Source organism: Zalophus californianus, chromosome 12 (assembly GCF_009762305.2).
Source record: "Zalophus californianus isolate mZalCal1 chromosome 12, mZalCal1.pri.v2, whole genome shotgun sequence".
NCBI lineage: Eukaryota > Metazoa > Chordata > Mammalia > Carnivora > Otariidae > Zalophus > Zalophus californianus.
This window is the reverse complement of record NC_045606.1, coordinates 16,240,765-16,265,765: the sequence shown is the minus strand read 5'-3', so window position 1 is coordinate 16,265,765 and position 25,001 is coordinate 16,240,765. Positions and strand designations below refer to the sequence as shown.

General features: G+C 43.0%; 1 protein-coding gene across 1 annotated transcript in view; it reads right to left on the bottom strand.

Annotated features, from left to right (window-relative positions):
- The window catches only part of LAMB4 (laminin subunit beta 4), a 109,778-nt gene extending 89,179 nt beyond the window's left edge, over positions 1-20,599 (bottom strand). The window contains exons 1-4 of the mRNA XM_027574784.2: positions 20,461-20,599; positions 9,550-9,616; positions 4,830-4,987; positions 1,571-1,706 (exon numbers count right to left, since the gene is read on the bottom strand). Coding sequence (XP_027430585.2) covers positions 1,571-1,706; positions 4,830-4,987; positions 9,550-9,583 — 328 coding nt within the window. The 5' untranslated portion in view covers positions 9,584-9,616; positions 20,461-20,599. The remainder of the gene's footprint in view (positions 1-1,570; positions 1,707-4,829; positions 4,988-9,549; positions 9,617-20,460) is intronic.
- Between the last annotated feature and the right edge of the window lie 4,402 nt (positions 20,600-25,001).

Here is a 25,001-nt window from a genome sequence, read left to right as displayed (position 1 = left end):
ACACCTCAGTTTGGATCGGCCATGTTTTTAGTGCCCAGGAGCGCCCAGGGCGAGGGGCTCCGGGACCAGACAAAACAGTCTGGTCTGCACAAAACACTAACTGGGCTGCAGCAAATGGGAAGCAGTTTTCTTAGAGGGTGAACCACTCAGGAGGGTTTGCAGCTCAGAGGGCAGCCCCGTCCCCAGGTCAAGGGCTCCTCAGCCTTTCTAGAAAGGAGATCTCCTTTCCCCTCTCGAAAGAACCCTTGTTCTATGCAAACAGCTTTGACAGAGGGGCACTCCTTCTGTGAGGTGATGTGGGACAAATGCTGGGCACGTGGTTTAAGACAGCTGTTAAGCGGGGCATCTGGTTGGCTCGGTTGGGCTCAGGTCATGATCCCAGGGTCCGGGGATTGAGCCCCACACTGGGCTCCCTGCTCAGCAGGTAGTCTGCTTCTCCCTCTGTCCCTCCCTCTGCTTGTGTTCTCTCTCAAAACAAAAACAAAAACAAGTAGGAAAACAGCTGTTACGCAAAAATGGCATCAGTGAAGGCAGGTGGCTGTGGCAAAGGCCCCTCCCATGCACTAAGGAGAGCCCAACTAGAGATGAGTAACTGGGATCCAAAATGAGCTGGCATTTAGTAGACACCAATCACATACTTGTCCAATGGGCAGCATAGAAAAACAGCCTCATATTATGCTTGCCCTGGATATTATGATCCTATACATTATGATTATTCCCACGTTCCCCTAATGGTCTAGGCTCCCCATGGGAAATATGCTTAGGCGTCTGAAGAGGATAGAGGGATTGTAGCCCCAGGACAACATTTAGAGATGTGGCAAATGGAATCATTTTGTGGGCTGAGGGTGCCAGATGGGTGTTGAAGAGGAGCCATCATGAGTGGGCCAGCTACATTCATTCAAGCATGTAAGGCCCAAGGCTGGGGTGGGACGTGAGGAATCCCCAGTCAGGTCCTGATTGGGGCACCTCGGAAATACGGACCATCAGGGCCAATATAAGCTTCAATACCACAATTGTTCATGAACAGAGAAGGGCACAAATCCAGGAAGGAAAGACCTTTAGTTAGTACCAACTATATTTTCAATTCAATTTTTATATGAAAATATTTGGCTTGCAGCAAGCAATGACAAGTTCTTTTTCTCTCTCCCTGCATGTGTTGCAGAAGGAAGAAGTACATGGTGATAACTCTCAGATTTCCCCCGGGGCATCCTTAATTCCATTTACATCAGTGTGTTTTGTATTAGCCTTCATTCACCAGCACCTTGTAAGTGGCCTACTTTTTTCTTTTTTTTACAAAGAACAAAAGGATGCACAGATATTTTCTTCCGGTACATGGAAAGAGTGAAGCACCAAGAGTTTGGTGCTTAAAATACACTAAGTTCTCTGGAGGAAAATAACCTGTCCTGAAATGAAAATCAAGTTTGTTCTTATACGGGGTTTTACATTCTCGGTGGAGGCTATTCCATTCCAATAGGGCTCCTTGCTGTGAAATTGTTACAGTCATACAGAGCGAAAGACATCTTATTAAAAATGTAAAGAAATGAAAAACTGGAAAGGAACTCAATCGTACCATTTTCAGATTGCCACCATTTCTTTTCTCTCTCTGGTTCAAAACTTGTAATTACGTTCTCAATGGTGTGGCTGTGGGATTGGGCGTACGGGTCATATGGAAATCTCGAGTCGCAGATGAAGCATTTCTGCTCCCCCTGGAAAAGACCATCATTTGGTTCAAAAATAAAGAGTCAGAATTACTTATTGTTGATCTGAATTTGAAAACAAGCTGTACTTGCTATATTTATCTTTCAATCTGGCTAAAAATAAAAAGCAGAGGAAATAACAAGACATCAATTTTTCCATCAATAGGTACTTAACAACAATGACAAATGCAATAAAAATATGACCCAGAAATTTGATAAATTGATATATTTGGGGTAAAAATGCAAATTTATGTGGAACTAATTTTTGTCTTACACAAGAGGCGGATGATCTGGAACTTATGTTAAACTGTAGAGAAATAAACAGGATACATTCCTTGAGGGATTACTCTCTTTAGTCAGAAAACGAATATTTGGCAAGAAATTAATGAAACACTTGGCCACCAAGTTATCTGCAACCATCCTCCTTTCTCTCTCAGACCTAGTTTTTGGCAGAAAAACTTCCATGATCAAAACCTCTACGTTTGTGGATTTTGTAATATGTGGATTTTGTAAAAGATTCTCACTGAACTTGTAACAGAGAGGCCTGCCCCCTGGTCTTGCAGACCAGAAGGTCTCATTACTCAATTGGCACTACTTTACTTGGAATGGACTTCCAAAGGTTGCAACAGCCAAGACTGGCCTTTGAGTTTGCCCAACTTAACGCATCTAGCAGCCACATTTAAAAATTGAGTCATCCCTCGATTCTCTCAACTCTGGCTACACTCACTTCTTGCTCTTCCTTGAGTTCACCAGGAACTCTACTGCCTTACAATCTTGACACAAGCTGTTCTCTGCTCCCCTTTCCTCCAGCCCTCAAATAGCCCCATCTCTTGCTCCTTCCCTTCTTCTGGGGCTCTGTTTAACTGCCCTCCTCTCAGATTTCTATCTAAAATACTGCCAGCTCCCCACCCTTACGGCCTCTGCCACTCTTTGTTTCTTCCTCTGCTTTGTGATATTTTCTAAGCCCATATCACCACTTGAGACTGTACTGGACAGTTGTTGGATTATTGTCTGTCTCCGTCATTAGTATTGAAGCCAAATGAGGGCGAGGACTTTGTTTCATATAAGTTGCATCCTCCTTACCTACAACAGTGTCTGGCACATAGTAGATGCTCAATAAAATTTGTTGCCCGATTGAGTGGTGATTTTAATGACTATTTCAGCTAATGTCTGTCAAAGTAAACCAGCCTTTCAAGAGGTCCATATAATCTCTTTAGAATCACTGGCCACCATAAGCCTTATACTTGCAAAAAAACACCAAAATGCCCTTTGGAAATTAAGAAGCGATGGAAGCAAGATCTATTCTGCATATGGGGAGGCTTGCCCCAGACCTGTCCTGAAAGGAGAGCGGAAGCTTTATGATTCCATCAAAAGATGTCAAGACTTCAAAAGATTTCCAGTAAGACTATGGAAATTATTAGGGACAGTGTTTAACTTTGGGGCTTTCTGTAAATATTTTAGGAGCATACCCTTGATGGACCTGGCTACACAGGCTGCTCAGTTGCAGTAACCGGATGGGGGAGTCCCAGCTTGGGTAACACTATGGGTCAATGTTGATTTGAAGCTTCCAAGAAGAATGTTTGGCTTGGTAGCAATTTGTTAGACAATGGATGGGGAAAGAACCGTCCTCTGTGCTGCACAAATGTTTAAGGAGACCAGTCCTTATAGCCCCACCCAAAACACTTGCTCGGCCTGAGGACATTTTGAGATTTTTTTCTAGCTCTAAGATTTTAAGATTTCTGGCATTCTCGAGACGAAAGATTTTAAGATTTCTGGCATTCTCAAGACAAAAGAACCTTGAAGTCTGATTTACTTCTACTTTTGGTGGTGTGACTTTGAAAGATAGAGGAGTATCAAGTCCTAATTATTGTCAGGGTACGGCATGAGTTGGCCAAGGCAACAGTAGGCAAAATGTCAATGTTTGGAGAACAAGATGTGGGATGGCAGGGTCAGAGAGTTTCTTTTTTTAAAGATTTTATTTATTTATTCATGAAAGACAGAGAGAGAGAGAGAGAGGCAGAGGGAGAAGCAGGCTCCCAAGGAGCAGGGAGCCTGATGCGGGACTCGATCCCAGGACCCTGGGATCATGACCTGAGCCGAAGGCAGACGCCTAACCATCTGAGCCACCCAGGCGCCCTCGGAGAGTTTCTAATATTAGAGTCGAGAACCATTTCTTTGTCCAGAGGGCCTGGAATTAGTGAAGTCACTGGAAGGGCCATCCATCCCACCTGAACAAAACTTCTACACTGTCGTTTCCTTGCACATGTAGTGAATTTGCTTTCTGACACAAGTCCTTCCCAAACTTAGAATGGTGCTAATCACTCAGGTATTGTCTCCACTTATTTATAATCATCCTCTTTTACTAGAAACCAATTAGAATACAAAGCATTTCCCAGAGACCTCCAGGAGCTGCTTTCAATGAACAATACATGGAAAAGCCTGGGCTGCAATCTTTAGGCTTAAGTCCAACTTCCTTCCTGCACATCCTCTTAAATAAGGGGTTGACGTGATTGCCCCAGGCTCCTCGGCAGGTAGGATATTCAGATGACCTTGGATGCTTGTTTTGCTCCCAGAGCGTAGAGAAGGAAAAAACTGTAAAGCAGCTGGTCTTTAAGGGGGAAAATACAGGCACGAAAATATGTTCATATTGGGATCTTTTGGCCTTTAGACAAGACAATTTCCAAGTGGCATCGTGAGACTGGCATGCCATCAATTCAACATTCTACCCCCTACCCCCCACCCAAGGCAGGACAATGAGAACTCACATTCAGTGTAATGGCCTTGAGACCCTGAGGGATCTTCAATCTTCACTGATGGGTCAATTAAATTTACTCTCTAGGAGTCACTAATGCAGTTAAATAGAACAGTACATTGCATAGTAATTCCCTTTGAAGGCTGAACCAAGGAGGCTTTTCTAATTCTAAAGGTAAAAAGAAAGAGATGAAGCAGATCTTCCCTATTTTCTGATCAGTCAAGGGCTTCTGGACTTGGATTCATATCACCCGTGCCTCTGATGTTCAGGAAAGGGATGTGTCCTCCTTTCATGTTGCCTGGCTGGCCCCTGATATACTTATAAAAATCTATGTCATCAACTCAATAATGTCCCAACAAATAAACAAAGAACCAACGCACCTCGAGGTAGCTGAGAATGCAGTATTTCTGGGCTCCATCCAGCCCACAGGTAGAAGAAGCCGTGAGCTGTGCGCTGCGACCCACCAGGAGATCACCGGTGGTGGGGTGACAGGAGCCCCTTTTGCATTCATCTTGGGCTTTCATGTAACCGAGCAACCCTTGAACACAACAGACATGGCTGCACAGAAGGCAGTCAAAGGGCAGCAGAAGGCTTAAAGAAGCAATTGGTTAAGTTGGAAAGTTAATAGTCCCATTTATTTTCAAAACCAGTTCTCTGGTTTTCTGGTCATTAAGACTCTGGTTGTGGATACTGTTGGTGCCCTTGGCCTAATGGAAATCTCTTAGCCTGCCAGGCTATACCATCTGCGTTCATGTCCCCACCTGGGCCAGCCTGTAGCCAGTGACTGATGGATACACAGTTCAAAAGTCTGGCAGCATTGCCTCAGGCTGGGAGCAACTCTGTGGTGTGGTTTGTGCTCAGAACCTTTCACAGGAGGAGGCTGAAGCCCCACTCCAGCTGGGACCACATCCTGCCTCCCCTCTCCTCACTCTTACTCCTCAGAGCTCTCCCCCACTAAATCACGGACACACAAATCCCTGTCTCAGGCTCTGCGTCTAGGAAACCTGACTTGAGACAGCCTGTATGTACTAGAAATTCTCTATGTGTCATTTTAGGGCAAATAAAGTACATAGACACAAGGAAGGAAAATCTTAATCCAGCCTCTTATACCTATTGTTCCAATCTGTACAAAATCAATCAGAGAATTTAAGAAATCCTTGGGAAATGACTTTCTCTTAAAACATGTAAATTCAATTGACCCTGTTTGTAACCTGGACTGTTGGGTTCGGATTCACCATGGAACAAATCATGCCCCTTTGGGCTATTGTGAGAGATGTAGTTCCAGACCCACACAAATAGGCCCAACTGATTTTTGAGGCACCAAGGCAGTTCAATGGAGGAAGGGTAGCCTTTCCAACAAATAGGGCTGGAGGAACTGGACATCCATAGGCAAGGAAATGAACTGTAACCAAAACCTTACACCTTATACAAATATTAACACAAAACGGATCGTGGACTTCAGTATACATATAAAACTGTAAAGCTATAATGCTCCTATAACGCATGGGAGAAAGACTTTGAGACTTAGGACTAGGTGAAGACTTTTTAGGATTGACTACAAGAACATGCTCTGTCCAAGGAAAAATCAGTAGATTGGACCTGGTCAAAATTAAAACTTTGCAAATTACACTGAGTGAAAAAAGCCAATTAAAAGGTTATGCACTGCATGGCTCCATTTCTTGAATGACAGAATTATAGAGATGGAGAACAGATTTGTGGCTGTCAGGGATTAGGGAGGTAGGGAGGACGGTGTGGATAGAAAAGGGTCGTACTAGGGCTCCTTGAGGGTAATGGAGCTGGTCGGTATCTTAACTTTGGTGATGGTCACATTAATAAAATTAAATTAATTACAGAATAATTATATAGAATTACATACACACACATGAGCGCACGTAAAACTGATACAAGCTGAACAAGGACTATACCCTTGTCAATTGCCTGGTTGTGGTACCCCGCTCTCTTCACACGAGAAGTTACCATTGGGGGAAACTAGGTGAAAGGTGTATGGGATCTCTCTGTATTATTTCCTACAACCGCATGAGAACCTGCAATAATCTCAAAATAAAAAGTGAGAAAAACCCACAGAATCCTCTGCCCCTTCAAAATCACCCCATCAGCCTCTGGACGGTGAATCAAGCAAACCTTACACTCTAAGATAATACACACATACAGGACCCACTCTAGCTGCTCTTACATACTTTTCCCTTGAGACATGAAGATTTATGCCAAGCCCTGATTCCAGCAGACAGGAGTGAGAGGGATGGGCATAAAATGGAAAATTATCCTGTGGAATAAGACTGGTTTCTCTCCAGCTTTCTCAATTGTAAAACAATAAGAATTTTTTTATAGTCTTGTTTTGCATTTAATGGATTTCTTTCCTTCAACTAGTCCTCCAAAAATAGAAGCTATTGAAAAGTAATGTTTTTTCTCTTATGTCCACCTTCCCCACATGAACTGTTCTATTCATCTGGTCATTTTGTGATTATTATCAGGCATTAATACATAGATCATAGTTCTATAGCTAAGAATATGATACATAAGGTCTCCTTTTACACAGGTTACCGAATACTCGTTTGGACAAGGAATTTTCTGTCTTCACTCTCCTCACACAGATTACTATTATTCCAAAACAGAGGCACAACAGTGCTTTCTCCTTCTTGAAGATAGATAAGTGAAAAAAGTTAGCACCATTGCATACTTCCATTTAATTGTATAATAAATGATCCTAGGTTGGTTAACATGGATTTTTCCTTTTATTCACCCAACATTCCAAACCCAGATCTCCTTTTATTTCCTAGACTTGACCTCTAGGATAAATAACCAGTCAGAAGTTTGGACTCCCAAAGACAGAGGCTTTTAAAGACAAGGTCAGGTATAAAAATCTCTGCTAATGCTGCTATGTGTGGATTAGCTAAGACTTCCCTTCCAGGGATTTATTCTTCTAGACAAGTTCCATCCTGAATTCTTTTATTGGAATTGCTGCCTTAGAGATTTAACATGTTTTTATAACCCGACTTGGCCTAACTTGTTTTGATCAGATGTATACTTTTCAGAAATAAAAGTATCCCAGGACTTAGGGAAATTGAACTATTATTATTCATGTAATAGTCTAAATGAGAATATGAATTTCCAGCCTCAAATACTTGGCAAAAAGTGGCTAGCAACATAAGCAGTTAAAGCTTCATGCCCGAACACAGATAGCCTTAGCAATACCCTTCCTGGGTTAGAGTTTTCAACTGCCAGATTATCACATTAGCAACAGGCTGGAATTGATTCAGAGAATAAAGATGTTTATCTCTTTAGAGAATCAATGCATTCCTCAAAAACAACATGCATCTTGAAGATAGGATCTGATTAAACATGAACTTAGGAGATCTGGTCATTTAAAGAAAATGCACAGCAAATGTTCTGTAAAGTGAAGGATCATTTTGTAGAAATAACCGTTATTATATAATCTCTCATTTTGTATATTGTTTTCATTTTCTTAAACACGTGGGATGTTTTCATATACTTTAGAGTTCATGTTGGAGTTTAGAGGCTGTAAACATACACACACACATTACTTATCATCCATAAGAAAACTTATAAAGAATACATGTTAGGTAGGGTGTATACTTTGTGTGTAGTTCCTAAAACCTGGCCAATGCACATATTAGGATTATTTTTCCTAATCTTCCTTAGTCAGAAGGCGAGTCTAAGGGCTTAAATAGGCTCCAGTTTTTATATAAATGCCTGTGGTTGAACTACAAACCAGAAAATGCCCAAGCTGATATGTGGGATTAACATGGTTGGTAGTTTGACCATAGGCAACCCTAAAGACTTGGGTTAGATCAGGGTAAGCTTACGGTTGGAAACCCAGGATCAACTGTAATGAGGTCTTTTTCTTTTTCTTTAAATTTTTAAAAAAGTAATCTCTACACCCAACTTGGGGCTCAAACTTACAACCGGGAGATCAAGAGCTGCATGCTCCACCCACGGAGCTAGCCAGGTGCCCTGAGGTCCTTTTCTGCCCAAGCTAATTTGGTTTTGAAGATCTTTCATCCTGAGAGAAAGGTTTTCTGATTGGAGAGGGGTCCCTGAGCAACCTTGCTGTGGTTTAGAATTCTGGCAAGGTGTGGGGAAGTTATCCTACACGGAGGTTCAGGGATCCTGTGGTTGCTTCTGATTTTGAACATGAGTTTAGTCCCAAAGAGAGCATCCGAGGCAGATGTAGATGGAAAGAGCTCTTCTCTGGCTATCCGAGGCCAGATCTAAGTTTCATTGTCCTGGGGGAGGCAAGGTAATGAGTCTCTGCTCCTAGTGGCTTGCGGCTCACCTCTCCAAGGCAGAGAATTTTCAGCAGAGAACAAATGAGCATTTCCTACTTTGAGCTGTTCTTTTCTCTACCACCAGCAAATCTAACTGGGAGATTGCCTCAGGGTTTGGGGCTAGCAACATTAAAAAATGAGATTCTTAAAGTTTGCTGCCATGAAGAAATTCAGCATGAATCTTTGAAGAGAAGATTCTAAGCAATTTAGTCAGTACTTAATAACTAAAAGCAGGACTGGTATAGAAAAGTCAGGATCAAAGAGAGTAATTGTTGGAAACATCCTCTCTATGACTAATGTAAATTATTCGCAGTTTATTAAAGATGGCAGAGGCGTGGAGGATTTAGCCCTTCAGTGGAGAGGAGCTGCGGCTTACTCAGAAGAGGAAATTTTGCCTGTAAATTCTTCACAAGACCTCATTACCGGGACAAGTGCTACATTCAAACAGGCCTCTATTTCAAAATTAAAATGCATTCTACTTCTAAATTAAGAATCTGAAAGTATTTCTACTTTCCTCGGTATCTTAATTTACTTATCTGCTGATAGTAATATTCCATTTTTTTTGTTTTATTTTTAATAATATTCCATTAAAGATGATTGAAATAGCTATGTGTGGATAGAAAACATATTGGAGTGGAATTTTCTAGTTGCTGGACACAATTATACAACAGAAGAACCATGACAATATATAGAACAGAAAAAAAGAGGTGGATATGTTTAAAAAACATTTTTACTAACTATTTTAGAACAATTCAGTAAAAGCAGAAAATGGATTTTGACAACTAATACTCACCAAGGTGCAAAAAAAAACCCAGTAGAAATTGCATTCTTTTGTCAGGAACTGATTAAATTCAGTTTTGCTAGGTTAAAAAAAAAAAAGGAGGTTAAAGTCAGGCACTGATAGAATCAATAATTGCCATCAACTTTCAATGATTCAAAAATCTGATGATTCTTTAGGGACACAAAATATCTACAGTGCCCAATTTCTTAAAAAGTAAGAGTGCATAAAATTTTTACCAATATTTGTTCTCTATTTTCTTGAAATCACAGAATGCAATAGTTTGCAGGAACTATATGAAACAAATACAATTTCATTTGCATATTTTTATTTACCTATTTTTGTCCTCTAATTGTTTAGAAAAAAATTTTTAATTATGCCATCAGTATGTACTCATTATTGAAAACACAGAAAAATCAGACAGGCAAAGTGAGGGAATTATTATCCATAGTAGTACCACCCAGAGACAAGTGGTTAATATCTTGCTGTATGTTTTTCCATAGTGCTTCCCTTCCATATAAGTATTTTCCAAAAATGATAGCATATTGTATGCTTGTTTCAATCGATGCATCCCAGACATCTCTCTGTACCAACAAATATAATTTTACATCAGTAATTTTTCAACCTAGTGAGGGACATCAGGATCACCTGGGGGCTTCCACAAACCAAACTTGTGTCCCCGTTTGTAGATTCAGCCATGTCCCCCTAGATGGAGGGTGCCCCCAAGTCACTGTGTGGGGAAGCCTGATAGAGATGGGTGTGTACATGCCCCGCAGGGGTTGGGAGGAGAGAAGGTAAAATGTTCTCCTGCACCAGTATTTTTAAATTACTGGATAATAGTCCTCTGAATGCAGGAACCAGAATTTATTTAACGAATCCTCTCTTGGTGGATGTGTGCTTTGTTTCTAGTATTTTCCTGTTCTAGACATTTTTGCTAAATCTTTATTCATATCCTGAATTTCTCCCCAGGATACATTAAGTGGAGTGGAACTAATGGATCAAAGAGCATGTGTGTATTTGGGTGTCTGTGTGCACACAAACATACATATGTGTACGTAAAGAGTACATTGACATACGCAAACATACTACACGCATGTAGCATGTGTGTGTGTATAAAGCTGCTGTTACTGCCAAGTTGACATGTGGACATTTCGTCCCAGTGCACATGCTCACCAACAGCCAATGAGAATAGCTGCTCACTTGTGCCCTTCCCAACACGGAGTATTATGAATTTTTAAAGCTTTGTCAATTTAAAGAGCAAAAAATTTATACATTGTCCTTATTGTTTTAATGTTTCTATTTGGGTAGTAGTGAACGTAAAAATGCTTTTCCATGTATTTACAGGTGAGAATTATTTTTGCCCTTTGATCCTTCGAGGCTTTTCCTAGTGAATTCTTTGTTTTCCTCCCTGCCCAAGCTCTGAGTCCCCCTAACTTGATGTGCCTGGCATTCCGCTCTCAGAACTCTCCTCTCATGCTCTTGGCTTTGCCTTGAATGCCACCCTCCTAAATGCCAGCCTCCTTACGAAGTCTTTTGTTTAAATGCCTGATTTTAGGCGAATTTCCTTCTGTGATCCAAGTTCTTCCCCCAGCCTGGGCTTTGTTTTGGAATTCCCAATGTCATAAGAAGATGAGTCACTGAGAAGCAGTGCCCCCTGCAGCATCTCCAACTGATAATGAGTCCTCTCTCTTAAAGTCTGCGATTTTGGACTGCTCCCTGTATACAAAACCTTGTCAAGACCTACAGGAGAATCCAGAACGGAGCTTTCAGAAGGTCCATTCTATGTGGGGTCACCTGAGCGCCTTTTCTAGGTGGCGCTGTCTTGTCGCCTTTTCCTCAGTCAGGGCATGTGGCTTGGGTCCCTCACTCAGATATGCTTTTGAAACCGAGAAATTCCCCATCCTGATGTCCTGATTCAGAACTCCAGCCTGCGTGCTTCATTTTGTCAAATGCAGGACGAATAACAGCGTGGTTATCCTTTTAATAAGAATGGGCAATACAAGCAAAGTATGAAAGTATTCTTCTCTATAACCAGAGAAACTGAACTCGGTGAGATTATGATGTATGCGAACAGCCTACAATTCAGGGCTTGAAATGATCTAGCCTCTGGGTTGCTGAAAGCCATTGAAATTACGAAATTACGCAGCATCTCTGCTTCTCTCCAGTGGGGAATCCATTCACAGGGCAGATTCCAAACTGAAACACTGTTTCCAACTACAGATGAGGGCTAAAATCTTCCTCCTCTGGGAAGGTGGGAGGGACGCAGATGGCACAATTCTAATGACCCAGGTTTAGAGAGAAAGAAGACTGCCATGTTGACCACGGGAGCAAAACTCGTGTGAAAGGAAATGCCTTTGGAGACAAACCATAAGAAACTCTTAACCATCGGAAACAAACTGGGGGTTGCTGGAGGGGAGTGGGGTGGGGGATGGGGAAACTGGGTGATGGACATTGGGGAGGGTATGTGATGTAATGATCACTGGGTATTATATAAGACTGATGAATCACAGACCTGGACCCCTGAAACAAATAATACATTATATGTTAATTAATTGAGTTTAAATTAAAAAAAAGAAAGGGATGCCTTTGGCAGAGCACGGGGGATGGGGGGTGGGGGACAAAACTTCCTAGTATCACAGTTCATCACACATCTGTGATGCAAATAAACTCCTGGGAATTTTGTCAGTCTACAAAGTATCTTCAAGCAACAGTAAAGATCATGATACAAGGAAGTGAACCTCCCAGCATGCATCAGCCAGGCTCCAGCCTGACTTGCTCCAAAGAAGAGAGCCCCAGAAGGGGAACCCAAGCTAGACTAGAATAGATACCATTCTCTTATTCATAATTGCTCAATGCATATCACCCAGCTCCTCAGTGCAGATTACCTCGGGCTTATCGATAATTCCCCTGCTGGCTGAGCACCTCCAAAGCTCTGGCCGCAGCTCAGAAACCCCTGGGAAGATTATTTTTTCATGACTTCTTTTTAAAATACTTATTTATTTTCTGATACAATACACATAACATAAATCTACCATCTTGACCATCTGAAAGTGGTTTAAGTACAGTCACATTATTGGGCGGGCCAATCCCCAGAACTCTTCATCTAGGAAAACCGAAACTCTGTACCCATGAAACAGCTTGTCAATCTCTGGTCCCCCTAGCCCCCTGGCAAACCACCGATCCAGTTTCTGCCTCTATGAATCTGACTACTCCAGGTACCTCATACAAGTAGAATCATACAGTATCTTTTTGTGACTCACTTGTTTCACTTAGTATGATGTTTCTGAGATTCATCCATGTTGTAGCATGTGTCAGAATTTCCTTCTTTTTTAAGGCTGAATAATATTCCATTGTATGTACGGGGGAGATTTTTAAGTGACTGATGCTCAGGCCCAACTCAGACCAATTCAGTCAGAATGGCTGGAGTGAGACCCAGGTGCCAATGTGTCCACGATGCCCCCCAGAGGATTCTCATATGTAGCCAGGGCAGAGAACCACCAATGGCTTGTGAACCCCTAAAACTCATCAACTTGCCCACATACCTGCCCTCCTCCTGGATTCCATTCTAAGAGAAGGGCATAACCAATGGCTCCAAATGTTGATGCACATTTGAATCTCCTGGCCTGTTTTACACGTCCTGCTGCCCAGGGAACATTTTATCCCAATCAAATCAGAATATCTGGAGGTGGGGTGCCAGCAACAGTGGTTTTTTTTTTTTTTTCTTTTAAGATTCTAGGTAATTCCAACGTGCAGCCAAGTCTGGGAGCCACTGGGGTTACCATGGCCCGACTTGCTTAGGCCAGAATGTTGAGGGTCATCCTTGTTCCCTCCCTGTCACGCTTCTGAATTTAAATTTGATCTCCTCTCCTTAAACAGTCATTCTCAATGTGTGGTCCATGGATTTAACAAGGTGACCAGTTCATCCCAGTGTGCAGGGGACTTTACTTGTGTTAGCACCAAAAGTTCCCAGGTCCTTGGGATGCCCTTTGGTCTGGGCAAATTCAAATGTTGGTCACCCTACTGGATCACCAGCATCAGCATCACCTGGGAACTGGTTAGAAATGCGAATGATCAGGCCCCGGCACTAGACCCATTGATTCAGAACGTCTAGGGATGGGGCCCAGCACCGTGCACTTTTACAAAGCCCTCCAGATGAGGCTGATGTATGCCCAAGTTTGAGAACCACTGCTCATGCAGTAACTCCCGGGTCCAAACACTGAAGACCAGAGCTGCTACTGCTGGGACAGCAGTAACACCTCACGAGAACCTAATCTGTGCCACGTGCATTCCCAATTGTCTGCCTGGGCTGGGTGGCCCCCCACTTAAGGCACTGCAGGTCCAGGCTGTGGTACGGGGGGGGACAGAGCAGGTGGGTGGGGGCACCCTTCAACCCGTCATGCCACTGGGCTTTGTAGATCATGCAAACAAGACCAAAGCAGCCCCAGCAGGGATGGCCCCTTTTTACCGCTGAATAATATTCCATTATATGGATGCATATACCACTTTGTTTAGCCATTCATCAGTTCATGAACATTTTTCTCTACTTTTCAGCTATTATGAATAATGCTGCTATGAACATTTATCTACAAGTTTTTGTATGGATGGATGTATTTTCATTTCTCTGGGGTAAATGCATCACCGTAGAAAAACACTCTGTTTCTTAAACTAATGTTAAGACCTCGTCTAAACCTTTCTCAGAGACTGTAAGCACTTGAAGGCCAACATTCATCTTCTTTTCCTCAGAGGTATGTAGAAAAATACCAAAAACATTTGCCAACTTGAAGTCATTGCCACTTGCATCTCTTTTTCTGTTTTTTAATTTATTTTATTTTGTTATGTTATGTTAGTCACCATATAGTACATTAGTTTTTGATGCCATGTTCCATGATTCATTGCTTTCGTATAACACCCAGTGCTCCGTGCAGTACGTGCCCTCCTCAATACCCATCACCGGGCTAACCCATCCCCCCACCCCCCTCCCCTTTAAAACACTCAGTTTGTTTCTCAGAGTCCATCGTCTCTCATGGTTCATCTCTCCCTCTGATATCCCCCCCCTTCATTTTTCCCTTCCTTCTCCTAATGTCCTCCATGCTATTCCTTATGTTCCACAAATAAGTGAAACCATATGATAATTAACTTTCTCTGCTTGACTTATTTCACTTAGCACAGTCTCCTCCAGTCCCATCCATGTTGATGTAAAAGTTGGGTATTCATCCTTTCTGATGGTTGAGTAATATTCCACTGTATATATGGACCACATCTTCTTTATCCATTCATCTCTTGAAGGGCATCTCGGCTCTTCCCACAGTTTGGCTATTGCTGACATTGCTGCTATGAATATTGGGGTGCATATGGCCCTTCTTTTCACTACATCTCTGTCTTGGGGTAAATACCCAATAGTGCAATTGCTGGGTCATAGGGTAGCTCTATTTTTAATTTTTTGAGGCACCTCCACACTGTTTTCCAAAGTGGCTGTACCAACTTGCATTCCCACCAACAGTGTAAGACGGTTCCCCTTTCTCCACAGCCTCTCCAACATTGTTTCTTGCCTTGTCAATTTTTGCAATTCTAACTGGTATAAGGTGGTATCTCAATGTGGTTTTGATTTGAATTTCCCTGATGGCTAATGATGATGAACACTCTTTTCATGTGTCTGTTAGCCATTTGTATGTCTTCTTTTGAGAAGTGTTTGCTCATGTGTTCTGCCCAATTTTGACTTGAGTATTTGTTTTTTGGGTGTTGAGTTTGAGTTCTTTATAGATCTTGGATACCAGCCCTTTATCTGTAGTGTCATTTGCAAATATCTTCTCCCATTCTGTGGGTTGCCTCTTTGTCTTGTTGACTGTTTCCTTTGCTGTGCAGAAGCTTTTTATCTTGAGGAAGTCCCAAAAGTTCATTTTTGATTTTGTTTCACTTGCCTTTGGAGATGTATCTTGAAAGAAGTTGCTGTGGCCGATGTCAAAGAGGTTACTATGTTCTCCTCTAGGATTTTGATGGATTCCTGTCTCACATTGAAGTCTTCCATCCATTTTGAGTTTATCTTTGTGTATGGTGTTAGAGAATGGTTGAGTTTCTTTCTTCTGCATGTGGCAGTCCAATTTTCCCAGCACCATTTATTGAAAAGACTGTCTCTTTTCCATTGCATACTTTTTCCTGCTTTGTCAAAGATTATTTGACCATAGAGTTGAGGGTCCATATCTGGGCTCTCTATTTTGTTCCATTGGTCTATATGTCTGTTTTTGTGCCAGTATCATGCTGTCTTGGTGATCACATCTTTGTAATATAGCTTGAAATCAGGCAACGTGATGCCCCTAGCTTTGTTTTTCTTTTTCAACATTTCCTTGGCGATTCAGGGTCTTTTCTGATTCCATACAAATTTTAGGATTGTTTGTTTCAGCGCTTTGAAAAATGTCATTGGAATTTTGATCAGGATGGTGTTGAAGGTATAGATTGCTCTGGGCAGCATAGATGACCACTCTGCTCAAGAATGTTTGAGTCAACCAGGAAATCAAAGAAGAACTTAAACAATTCATGGAAAACCAATGAGAACAAAACACATTGGTCCAAAACCTGTGGGATACTGCAAAGGTGGTTTTAAGGGGGAAATACATAGCCATCCAAGCCTCACTCAAAAAAATAGAAAAATCCCAAATTCACCAACTAACTTTACACCTTAAGGAACTGAAGAAAAAGCAACAAATGATGCCTAAGCCACGCATTAGAAGAGAAATAATTAAGATTAGAGCAGAGATCAATGAATTAGAAATCAGAAACACAGTAGATCAGATCAACAAAACTAGAAGCTGGTTCTTTGAAAGAATTAATAAGATCAATAAACCACTGGCCAGACTTATCCAAAAGAAAAGAGAAAGGACCCAAATTAATAAAATTATAAATGAAAGGGGGAGAGATCACGACTAACACCAAGGAAATAGAAACAATTATTAGAAATTGTTATCAACAACTATATGCCAATAAATTGAGCAACCTGGAAGAAATCGATGCCTTCCTGGAAACCTATAAACTCCCAAGACTGAAACAGGAAGAAATTGACAACCTGAATAGGCCAATAACCAGTAACGAGATTGAAGCAGTGATCAAAAACCTCCCAAAAAACAAGAGTCCAGGGCCTGATGGATTCCCTGGGGAATTCTACCAAACATTCAAAGAAGAAATAATACCTATCCTCCTGAAGCTGTTTCAAAAAATAGAAACAGCAGGAAAGCTTCCAGACTCATTCTATGAGGCCAGCATTACCTTAATCCCCAAACCAGGCAAAGACCCCATCAAGAAGGAGAATTTCAGACCGATATCCTTGATGAATATGGATTCCAAAATTCTCAACAAAATCCTAGCTAATAGGATCCAACAATACATTAAAAGGATCATCCACCACGACCAGGTGGGATTTATCCCCAGGATACAAGGTGGTTCAACATTTGCAAATCAATCAATGTGATAGAACACATTAATAAGAGAGAGAAGAACCATATGGTCCTCTCAATTGATGCAGAAAAAGCATTTGACAAAATACAGCATCCTTTCCTGATTTAAACTCTTCAGAGTATAGAGATAGAGGGAACATTCCTCAATTTCATAAAATCCATCTATGAAAAACCCACAGTGAATATCATCCTCAATGAGGAAAAGATGAGAGCCTTTCCCTTAAGATCAGGAACATGATAAGGATGCCCACTCTCACCACTATTGTTCAACATAGTACTAGAAGTCCTAGCAACAGCGATCAGACAACAAAAAGAAATCAAAGGTATTCAAATTGGCAAAGAAGAAGTCAAACTCTCTCTCTTCAGAGATGACATGATACTTTATGTGGAGAACCCAAAAGACTCCAGCCCCAAATTACTAGAACCCATACAGCAATCCAGTAATATGGCAGGATACAAAAGCAATGCACAGAAATCAGTTGCTTTCTTATACACCAACAATGCAAGTGTAGAAAGAGAAATTCAAGAAACGATTCCATTTACAATAGCACCAAAAACCATAAGATACCTTGTAAACCTAAGCAAAGAGGTAAAGGATCTATACTCTAGGGACTACAGAACACTCATGAGAGAAACTGAAGAAGACACAAAAAGATGGAAAAACATTCCATACTCATGGATCGGCAGTTTGCATTTCTGCTAAAATACGTCAGCATCCAACCTTGACGCCAACTGCATGCGTGGTGTTCTAGCTTGATTTTTGTTACTGCCTCTTTCACGAACTTCACCTCATCTGTCCCGACTTGAAGGCCTTGACTGTGCCCTGGATGGGCCCATCCCTGCTGGGGCTGCTTTGGCTTTGTTTTCACAATCCCCATGGCAATTGCCAATCCTGGGTGTTCCCTGATGCGGACCTTTCTCTGCCTCTTCCCCCCACCGCCTTATTCTGTGGCTTCTAGTTCCGGACGTTCTCCCCATTTCCATTGGTCTTTGCTTTCCAGAGTCCCAGTGTGAATCTAGAGGTCTTTAAACCTGCAAGTTTAAATACTGTAAGAGGAGGCACTTGGGAGATCAATGCCCACTCCTAATTTTGTTTTCATATCACAGCTGGAAGAAACTCTAAAGGAGCTCATCCATTCCCGGTCTTTGTCTCCATTTAGAACTGATCTAGAACTTTGCTTAGGGAAACAATCCGGAACCCACATCCTGTGAAGGATTTACAGCTTTCAGGTCAGAAGAACTGGTCTGGGGCCAAAGCATCCACACATGGGGTTCTACAGGGCCCAGGGGTGTGATGGGTAGAAAATGGGCTGGGGTCCCCGGCCTCCTGTCCTCCAGCCAAGTAGTGGGAGTGGTCCCAAAGGAAGGCCAACACTGGGGTTTAATCCGATTCTTTAATCCAGCTATCTCTGAAATCCCTGAGGCCCAGGCTATGAAGACGTGAGTTAATTCTGGTGAATTCAGGCTACTAAAAATATTCTCCTTGAAATGTCCAATAAAATGTGGCAAAGGGGCTTCAATCAGCCCCCATTTTATTTCTCTATGTCATTTTTCAATGGGTTCCTGGCATCCTGTTACCAATTCATTCCTTCTATCTCACCTCACTCAATTCTACTTCCTGATAAAGAATCTCCTTCCTTCTCAGCAAAGGTGGATTATGGCTGATCCCTGTGAATACATGGGAAAGGCCGAGGGCCAGATCCGCTTTCCTGCTTTCAAGAGCGCGGTGGGTTCTCAGGATTGGTTTGCCCAGCAGAGAACCCTAGGTCTATGGACATTTGTGGCTGTCACATTGGAGAGGAGGATCTACTGACATCTAGTGGGCAGAGGCCGGGGATACGGCTAGAGAGTCTCCTACCACGCACAGGGCAGCCCCATCCCTCTGAGTAGGAATGATCTTGCCCCAAATCTCAACGGTGCCCTGAGGCAGGGCCTTGTCACCCCCGTGTCCATAAGCTCCTCAGCTCTGGTCCTGCTCCCAGCTTTCTGTCTCCCATTTGAGATGATCGAAGTCCCAAGCTACATGAGTGTTAGAGTATGCAGTCTGGCAACTCTTACAAAATCTGTTTGCTGAAATCACCCAGTCTCCATAAAAACGCACGGCTGTACATAGAGCACATTTTCGGGTGCGGTGGTCACCTCCCCCATACCTTCCTTCAGCAGGCTTTCCATTTCATTGGTGCTGCTTGTCTAGTTGGTGTACCAGACCTGATCTTTGCGAAGCTTCACAGAGGCCACATGCAATTTCTTTCTTGCTAAATTCATTGGTGAGTTTAGGTGATATTTGTAAAAGTAATCGGGATGAAGAAACACACTATCACCCCTTATTTGGACAAAGAGTGTGTAAATATGTTTACAAAGGCACCGGATGCATTTTAGTGATCGTTTAGGGAATGCCGCTAGAGGACCCTGGGCCCAATCTATAATAAGTGTCACACTAAACAGTAAAGTATGTGAAACTGACAATAACTAATTTCCCAGCATTGCTAATCAATTTTAATTTACTGACCACCACCATTACCTCATCTGCCCTCACTGGAAGGTTGTGCTCAACGGGACAGCTCGTCAAACAGTTTCTTCTTTTTTGTGAAAACATGTGGAGGCAACAGAGGGAGACATGAGGGGATTTAATGTCGAGCTGCCCAGCAGTGTCCAAACACTATCCTAGGTAGACCCACAGGTGCAAACAGCGCGTGGAAAACAGCCTCTCTGCAGGTTTCCTTCTGCAAATTGTACAGTAATCTCTAATCCACGGGGATCATTATAATCCACATATTTATACTAGCCCTTAATTCTTTTTCTGGAACACTTCAAATGGGTTATTTTACACATTTTAAAATGACAGTTCTCATGGAAACCTTATGTTTAACTTTCCCTTATCTGTGTAACACGTTTTTTTTTTCCTCCCACATTACTTCAGGAATCATTAGATATTTCAACTGTGTTGCCCTAAATTGCATCGCAGTGAGGAATGCAGAACATGAAGCTATAAATCTCACTTTCCCTTAAATTACAGCAGACACCATGCTCTCCTTAAAACTCACCACTTATACATACCTAAGATACTAACAATATATTTTGAAAATACGGCTAGTTCTACAGAATTGGGACATTTTCCCAACTGTCCCAAGTTGTATCACCATGGGAAAGTAAGTATTCACCTATTATACAATTTATAAATTGTGCAGCTCAACATTGCATCATTCAAAGCTTTCTTTAAGGAACAGAAAAGCTCAGGTCACTGGCTGCACCCCACTGGCCACTAAGCACCAATTTTTGCCACTGGCTATTGTACTGTGTACCTGTCTTGTGTATACATGTTATCTGATTATCATTCTGTGAAAGTAACACATATACTCCATGCTCTGATATATTTTCCTCTACGCTGGCTCCCCTCATACACAACAAATTCTGAATTTGCTGATAGCTTCACTTAATCAAAAACTGCCAACATGTCAGGGAGAGAGAAGATAAGACTTACCGGGATTTGCGAGGCTGTGCTGAGAGGCGCAGGCTGCAAACAGAGCGTGTAAAGGCACACCTGAAAGTGAGAGTTTAAGGAGAAAACCTCTCCCCCAAGGCACCTACAGGGAGGGGAAAAAAGATGGGAAATGTTCCTGAACCTGCCATAAAAGGTGATGCGTGAAGTTACTTGCCTTGGGTTTTGACGTACACACGGCACGCCCACACCCACCCACCCACACACACACACCCTTGTATACAGAGGCAAAGAGCTCTATTTTACAGCAAATGTTCTTCATTAGGTGCCAGACTTCTGAAAGCAAAAGCTGGGAGGAGTTGAGATCAGGGTCACAACAACAAATTACAATATTCCTACCAAATTTGTAACTAAGTTGCAGCTTCCCCTTAGCTGCTCCAGCCTCGTGAAACTAAGAGGGAAGACTCAAAGAATTAGAGGCTCACACTGCTCCCCCAAGCAACCAGGGTGCAGTGTTTTCTTTTCTTTTTATTTTTTTTAAAGATTTTATTTATTTGAGAGAGAGAATGAGATAGAGAGAGAGAGCACGAGACAGGGGAGGGTCAGAGGGAGAAGCAGACTCCCTGCTGAGCAGGGAGGCCAATGCAGGACTCGATGCTGGGACTCCAGGATCATGACCTGAGCCGAAGGCAGTCGCTTAACCAACTGAGCCACCCAGGCGCCCCGGGTGCAGTGTTTTCTTGAGGAATGAATTGTCTGTGGGAGCAGCCCGGAGTTCCTTTGGATGGAAGCTTTAGGCACATTCAAACACTTGCCAGTAGGCATCCTTCCTACTTGCCATTGTAATGTGTTGCAAAGTAAATCTCACCCTGGAGAAGAGTGGTTGATAAACGCAGATTTTTTATTATTCACTAACTTGTATAGTCTTTTGCTCCGGAGTCCTTGCTTTCAGATACCAGGCTTTTGGTGCTTTGGAGAAAAGAAACTGTATCTAATGAAACTAACAGAGAAAGAGCAAGACAGTCCGCGGAATACTTTGGCTCCTAGAATTTGAGTAGTAAAGGTATTCTCTACAAATGCGTCATTAAGACAAAATTAACTAACCCATTTCACTGATTTATACTGACATCTGTCCAAGAGAAGACATGGCAGAGAAGATCAGTCTTTCCACATTCACTCAGCCTTGAAAATCTCTGTTTTTACCTTTACCCAGATACTTTGGTAGCACATGCTCTGCTATGGAAATTCTGGAAATACTATCAAGTACCTCCCAGGTTGGGAGTGATTGGCTTTATTCCTCCATTATTTAATTGGATCTATGTCTGTAAGTTATTAAGCAAACAATGTTTATGTTGTCATATACCAAAGAGATAAAAGAAAATATTCTTGTCTTCTACCTTCCCCTTTAAATGTTGATGTTTCCTCTGGGCTTTATCACCTGAGAAATCTTTGTGTGTATTCCTGAGGCAAACTCATTCAGATAGTTTCATGGCTTAAACCACTTCTTTATCTCCAACCCCACCTACTTCCTGAGCTTTGGCTCCATGCTCCCAACTGCCTACGGACACCTCTCTCTGGATGACTCACCAGTACCTCAAACATAAGACGTTCACAGTTGAACTCTTGTGTTGTTGGAATCTCTCCCTCTTTCTCATCCTCATACCTTCTCAGTTAATGGCGTCTTTATCCAGTCATTTGTCCAAGCTGGGAACCTCAGCTGTGCTTAATTCCATGCCCCCTCCTTCCGTTGCCCTGAGACATAAAATCACACTCTCGGAGCACAGCCTCCCTGAACATTTGATGGGGTCCAGTGACAGACAGGGATGTGGTCTTCCGCTTCTTCCCCCAAAGTTCCTATGGTTTCCCCTCAGCACAAGCGTGGCTGGTGGTCAGTCACAGTGTTAGTGACTCCCCTTGGGCCCTGGCTTGCTGGCCCTGGGACACTGTCCTGTCGTTTCAGAGGGAGATTGCGGGGCTCACACTGGGTCTCAGAGCATCACCAATGGGAGGATTTAAAGGCTCCATCCTCATGGCGCTTCCTTCCGGTTCCTGTCCATTTGGAACAGCCCCTGCATCCCAGTTTACCACGCCCCCCCGTTGTCAGTCAGTGGGTCAGAACTTCCACTGGCTTTACTCCTAAAATCCCTTCTAGTACAGTGCAGGAAAGTGGGGGTGCTGGGGGGAAGAAGGCTAAATATTACTGACTGGACTGTTTCATTTTGCTTACAAAGACCAAATTTAACATCTCGTGGCCAGGTCCTGAGGACCAAAACAGAGTTATGTCTCCCTCAGTTACTCAAAGCAGAACATTTTACAACATCACATTTTTGGTTTGACGTTTAACTTAGCGTTTCTCAAGATGAGAGTGGTCAAATAATATTATGAAGGAAATCTCTCCCAAATGCTGGTAACTCAGCTGTTTTTCTCCACTTATTCTTTCTTCTCTAGCCTTATATCAAAGTATTCGTTGGAGCTGTCGTCATTTCTCATAGTCTCTGTTGCCTAAATTTTATTTTTTTAAATTTATTTAAAGAGAGCGTGCACACACACACGCACGAGCTGGGGGGGGAGGGGCAGAGGGAGAGAGTCCCAAGCAGACTCCCTGCTGACACGGTGCCCCTGGCGGCGGCGGGGGGGGGGGGGGTCTCAATTTTAGGACTCTGAATTAAGAGTCAGATACTCAACCGAATGAGCCACCCAGGTGCCCCACTGTTGCCCAGATTTTATCCTTGCTTCTTCTGAGCCATCATCCTCATTGTCACCAGAGAACACAGATTTAGACTTCAGGCTTCTTCGCTGACAATCCTTCACCGGCAGCCTTTCGCTTACCGGATCCACGTTTCTTAGTGCAGCAGAACAAAATGGGGTTACAGTCTGGCCCCAACACCGCTTGCGCACTGCCTGCCTGAGAGCTAGGCTTTGCTCCCTCTGTCCCTGGGCACGTCACGCACTCGTGTGACTCAAGCCTTGGCATAGGCCATTCCTTCCTGTGAGACACCATTCTCCCCTCTCCACTTTTCCTTTAGCTGCCACCTTTTGTAAACCTTTTCTAGATTCCTCCAGAGACAGCTGGCTGTTCTTGCTTCAGAAGTACAACAATAGAGGGACAGGCTTGCCTTTGCAGTGAAATGTTGGTGGTGGCCTCCCCCTCATTCCTCTGAGCAAGGTGATGTCAAGGACCACAGAGACGACCATCCTTATTGCTCTCCCTCTGACTCAGTGGCTGGGCTGCTCCTGTTTCCCTTGCCCGGAAGCCAGTGGCTCAGTTCTAGCAGGTAAACTCCTGTGTACCCTCTGATCTTCATTATCACCAGACTCAAGGTCCAGTGCTCAAGGGCCTGGCGCTGGGTATTCTAATGCCCACCAGGGGGCAGCACTTCTGAAGTGTCATGCAGACTTCCCTTCCTCCTGCACTGGCCCATTCTGCAGGACTGGGCTTCTGTCCAGGGTCCCTTTCTTTCTGGTAGGTAGCCTGGCTCAGTATCAGGAGGCTAGCACTTTTTCTTCTTCTTTGGGGTAGGTCCCCCTTCCCGTCAGCCTCCACCTATGGCTCTGCCACAGTGGACAGATCCTCAATTTTGGAAGCCTCGTGGATTCTCCACCGCTGGGCCTTGCCTCATCTCCACACTGGATGACCATTACCAGAATTTGGAGGAATCTGGCCTATTCCTCTGCCCCCTAACCTAGTCCTGGAGTATGGACTGATTCTTCTTAAGAAGCTGCTTTCTTAGGGGCGCCGGGGTGGCTCAGGCAGTTAAGCATCTGACTCTTGATTTCGGCTCAGGTCATGATCTCAGGGTCATGAGATCGAGCCCTGCGTTGGGCTCCGTGCTCAGTGGGGAGTCTGCTGGAGATTCTCTCTCTCCTTCTCCCTCTGCCCTTTGCCCCACTCAAACGTGTGAGCTCTCTCTCTCAAATAAATAAATCTTTATTAAAAAAGAAGCTGATCTCTTACTCTTAACTGTAGAGGACAAACTAATGGTTAGCAGGGGGGGAGGTGGAGGGTGGGGGGTGGGTTAACCAGGTGATGGGGATTAAGGAGTATATTTGTGATGAGCACCCGGTGTTGTAGGGAAGCGCTGAATCACTGTATTGTACACCTGAAACTAATATTACCCTGTATGTTAACTAACTGGAATTTAAATTAAAACTTAAAGAAAAAGAAGCTGCTCTCTTGGCCAGTTTTCGTAGCTGAGAGAGCCTGTCACCTACCACCCACCCCCGCCCCCGCCATGATGAATTTACTCAGGCATGATCTTCCACCCTGCAAGTGTTTTGGCCAAGGATTTAAACCATATCACACTGTATTCCCAAATGCCAAGCTGAGTGCAGTGCACACAGTAGGGGCTTGGTTTTTGAATGAGGTGCATTAAGTTGAAGAAACTGCTAACAAAATTATATGGAGAAATCTTTATATCAGAAAAATCGAAATCCCTGAATTTAGGTTTGGAACTTATATTGTAAAATTTATATTGTATATAAAACTTTTATTGTAAAATTGAACTGCTTTCCATTGGCTTTTCAATAGGCATGATAAGTTAGCTGAGTGGATGGCACAGAAAAGTCATCAAAGAGAATTTGCA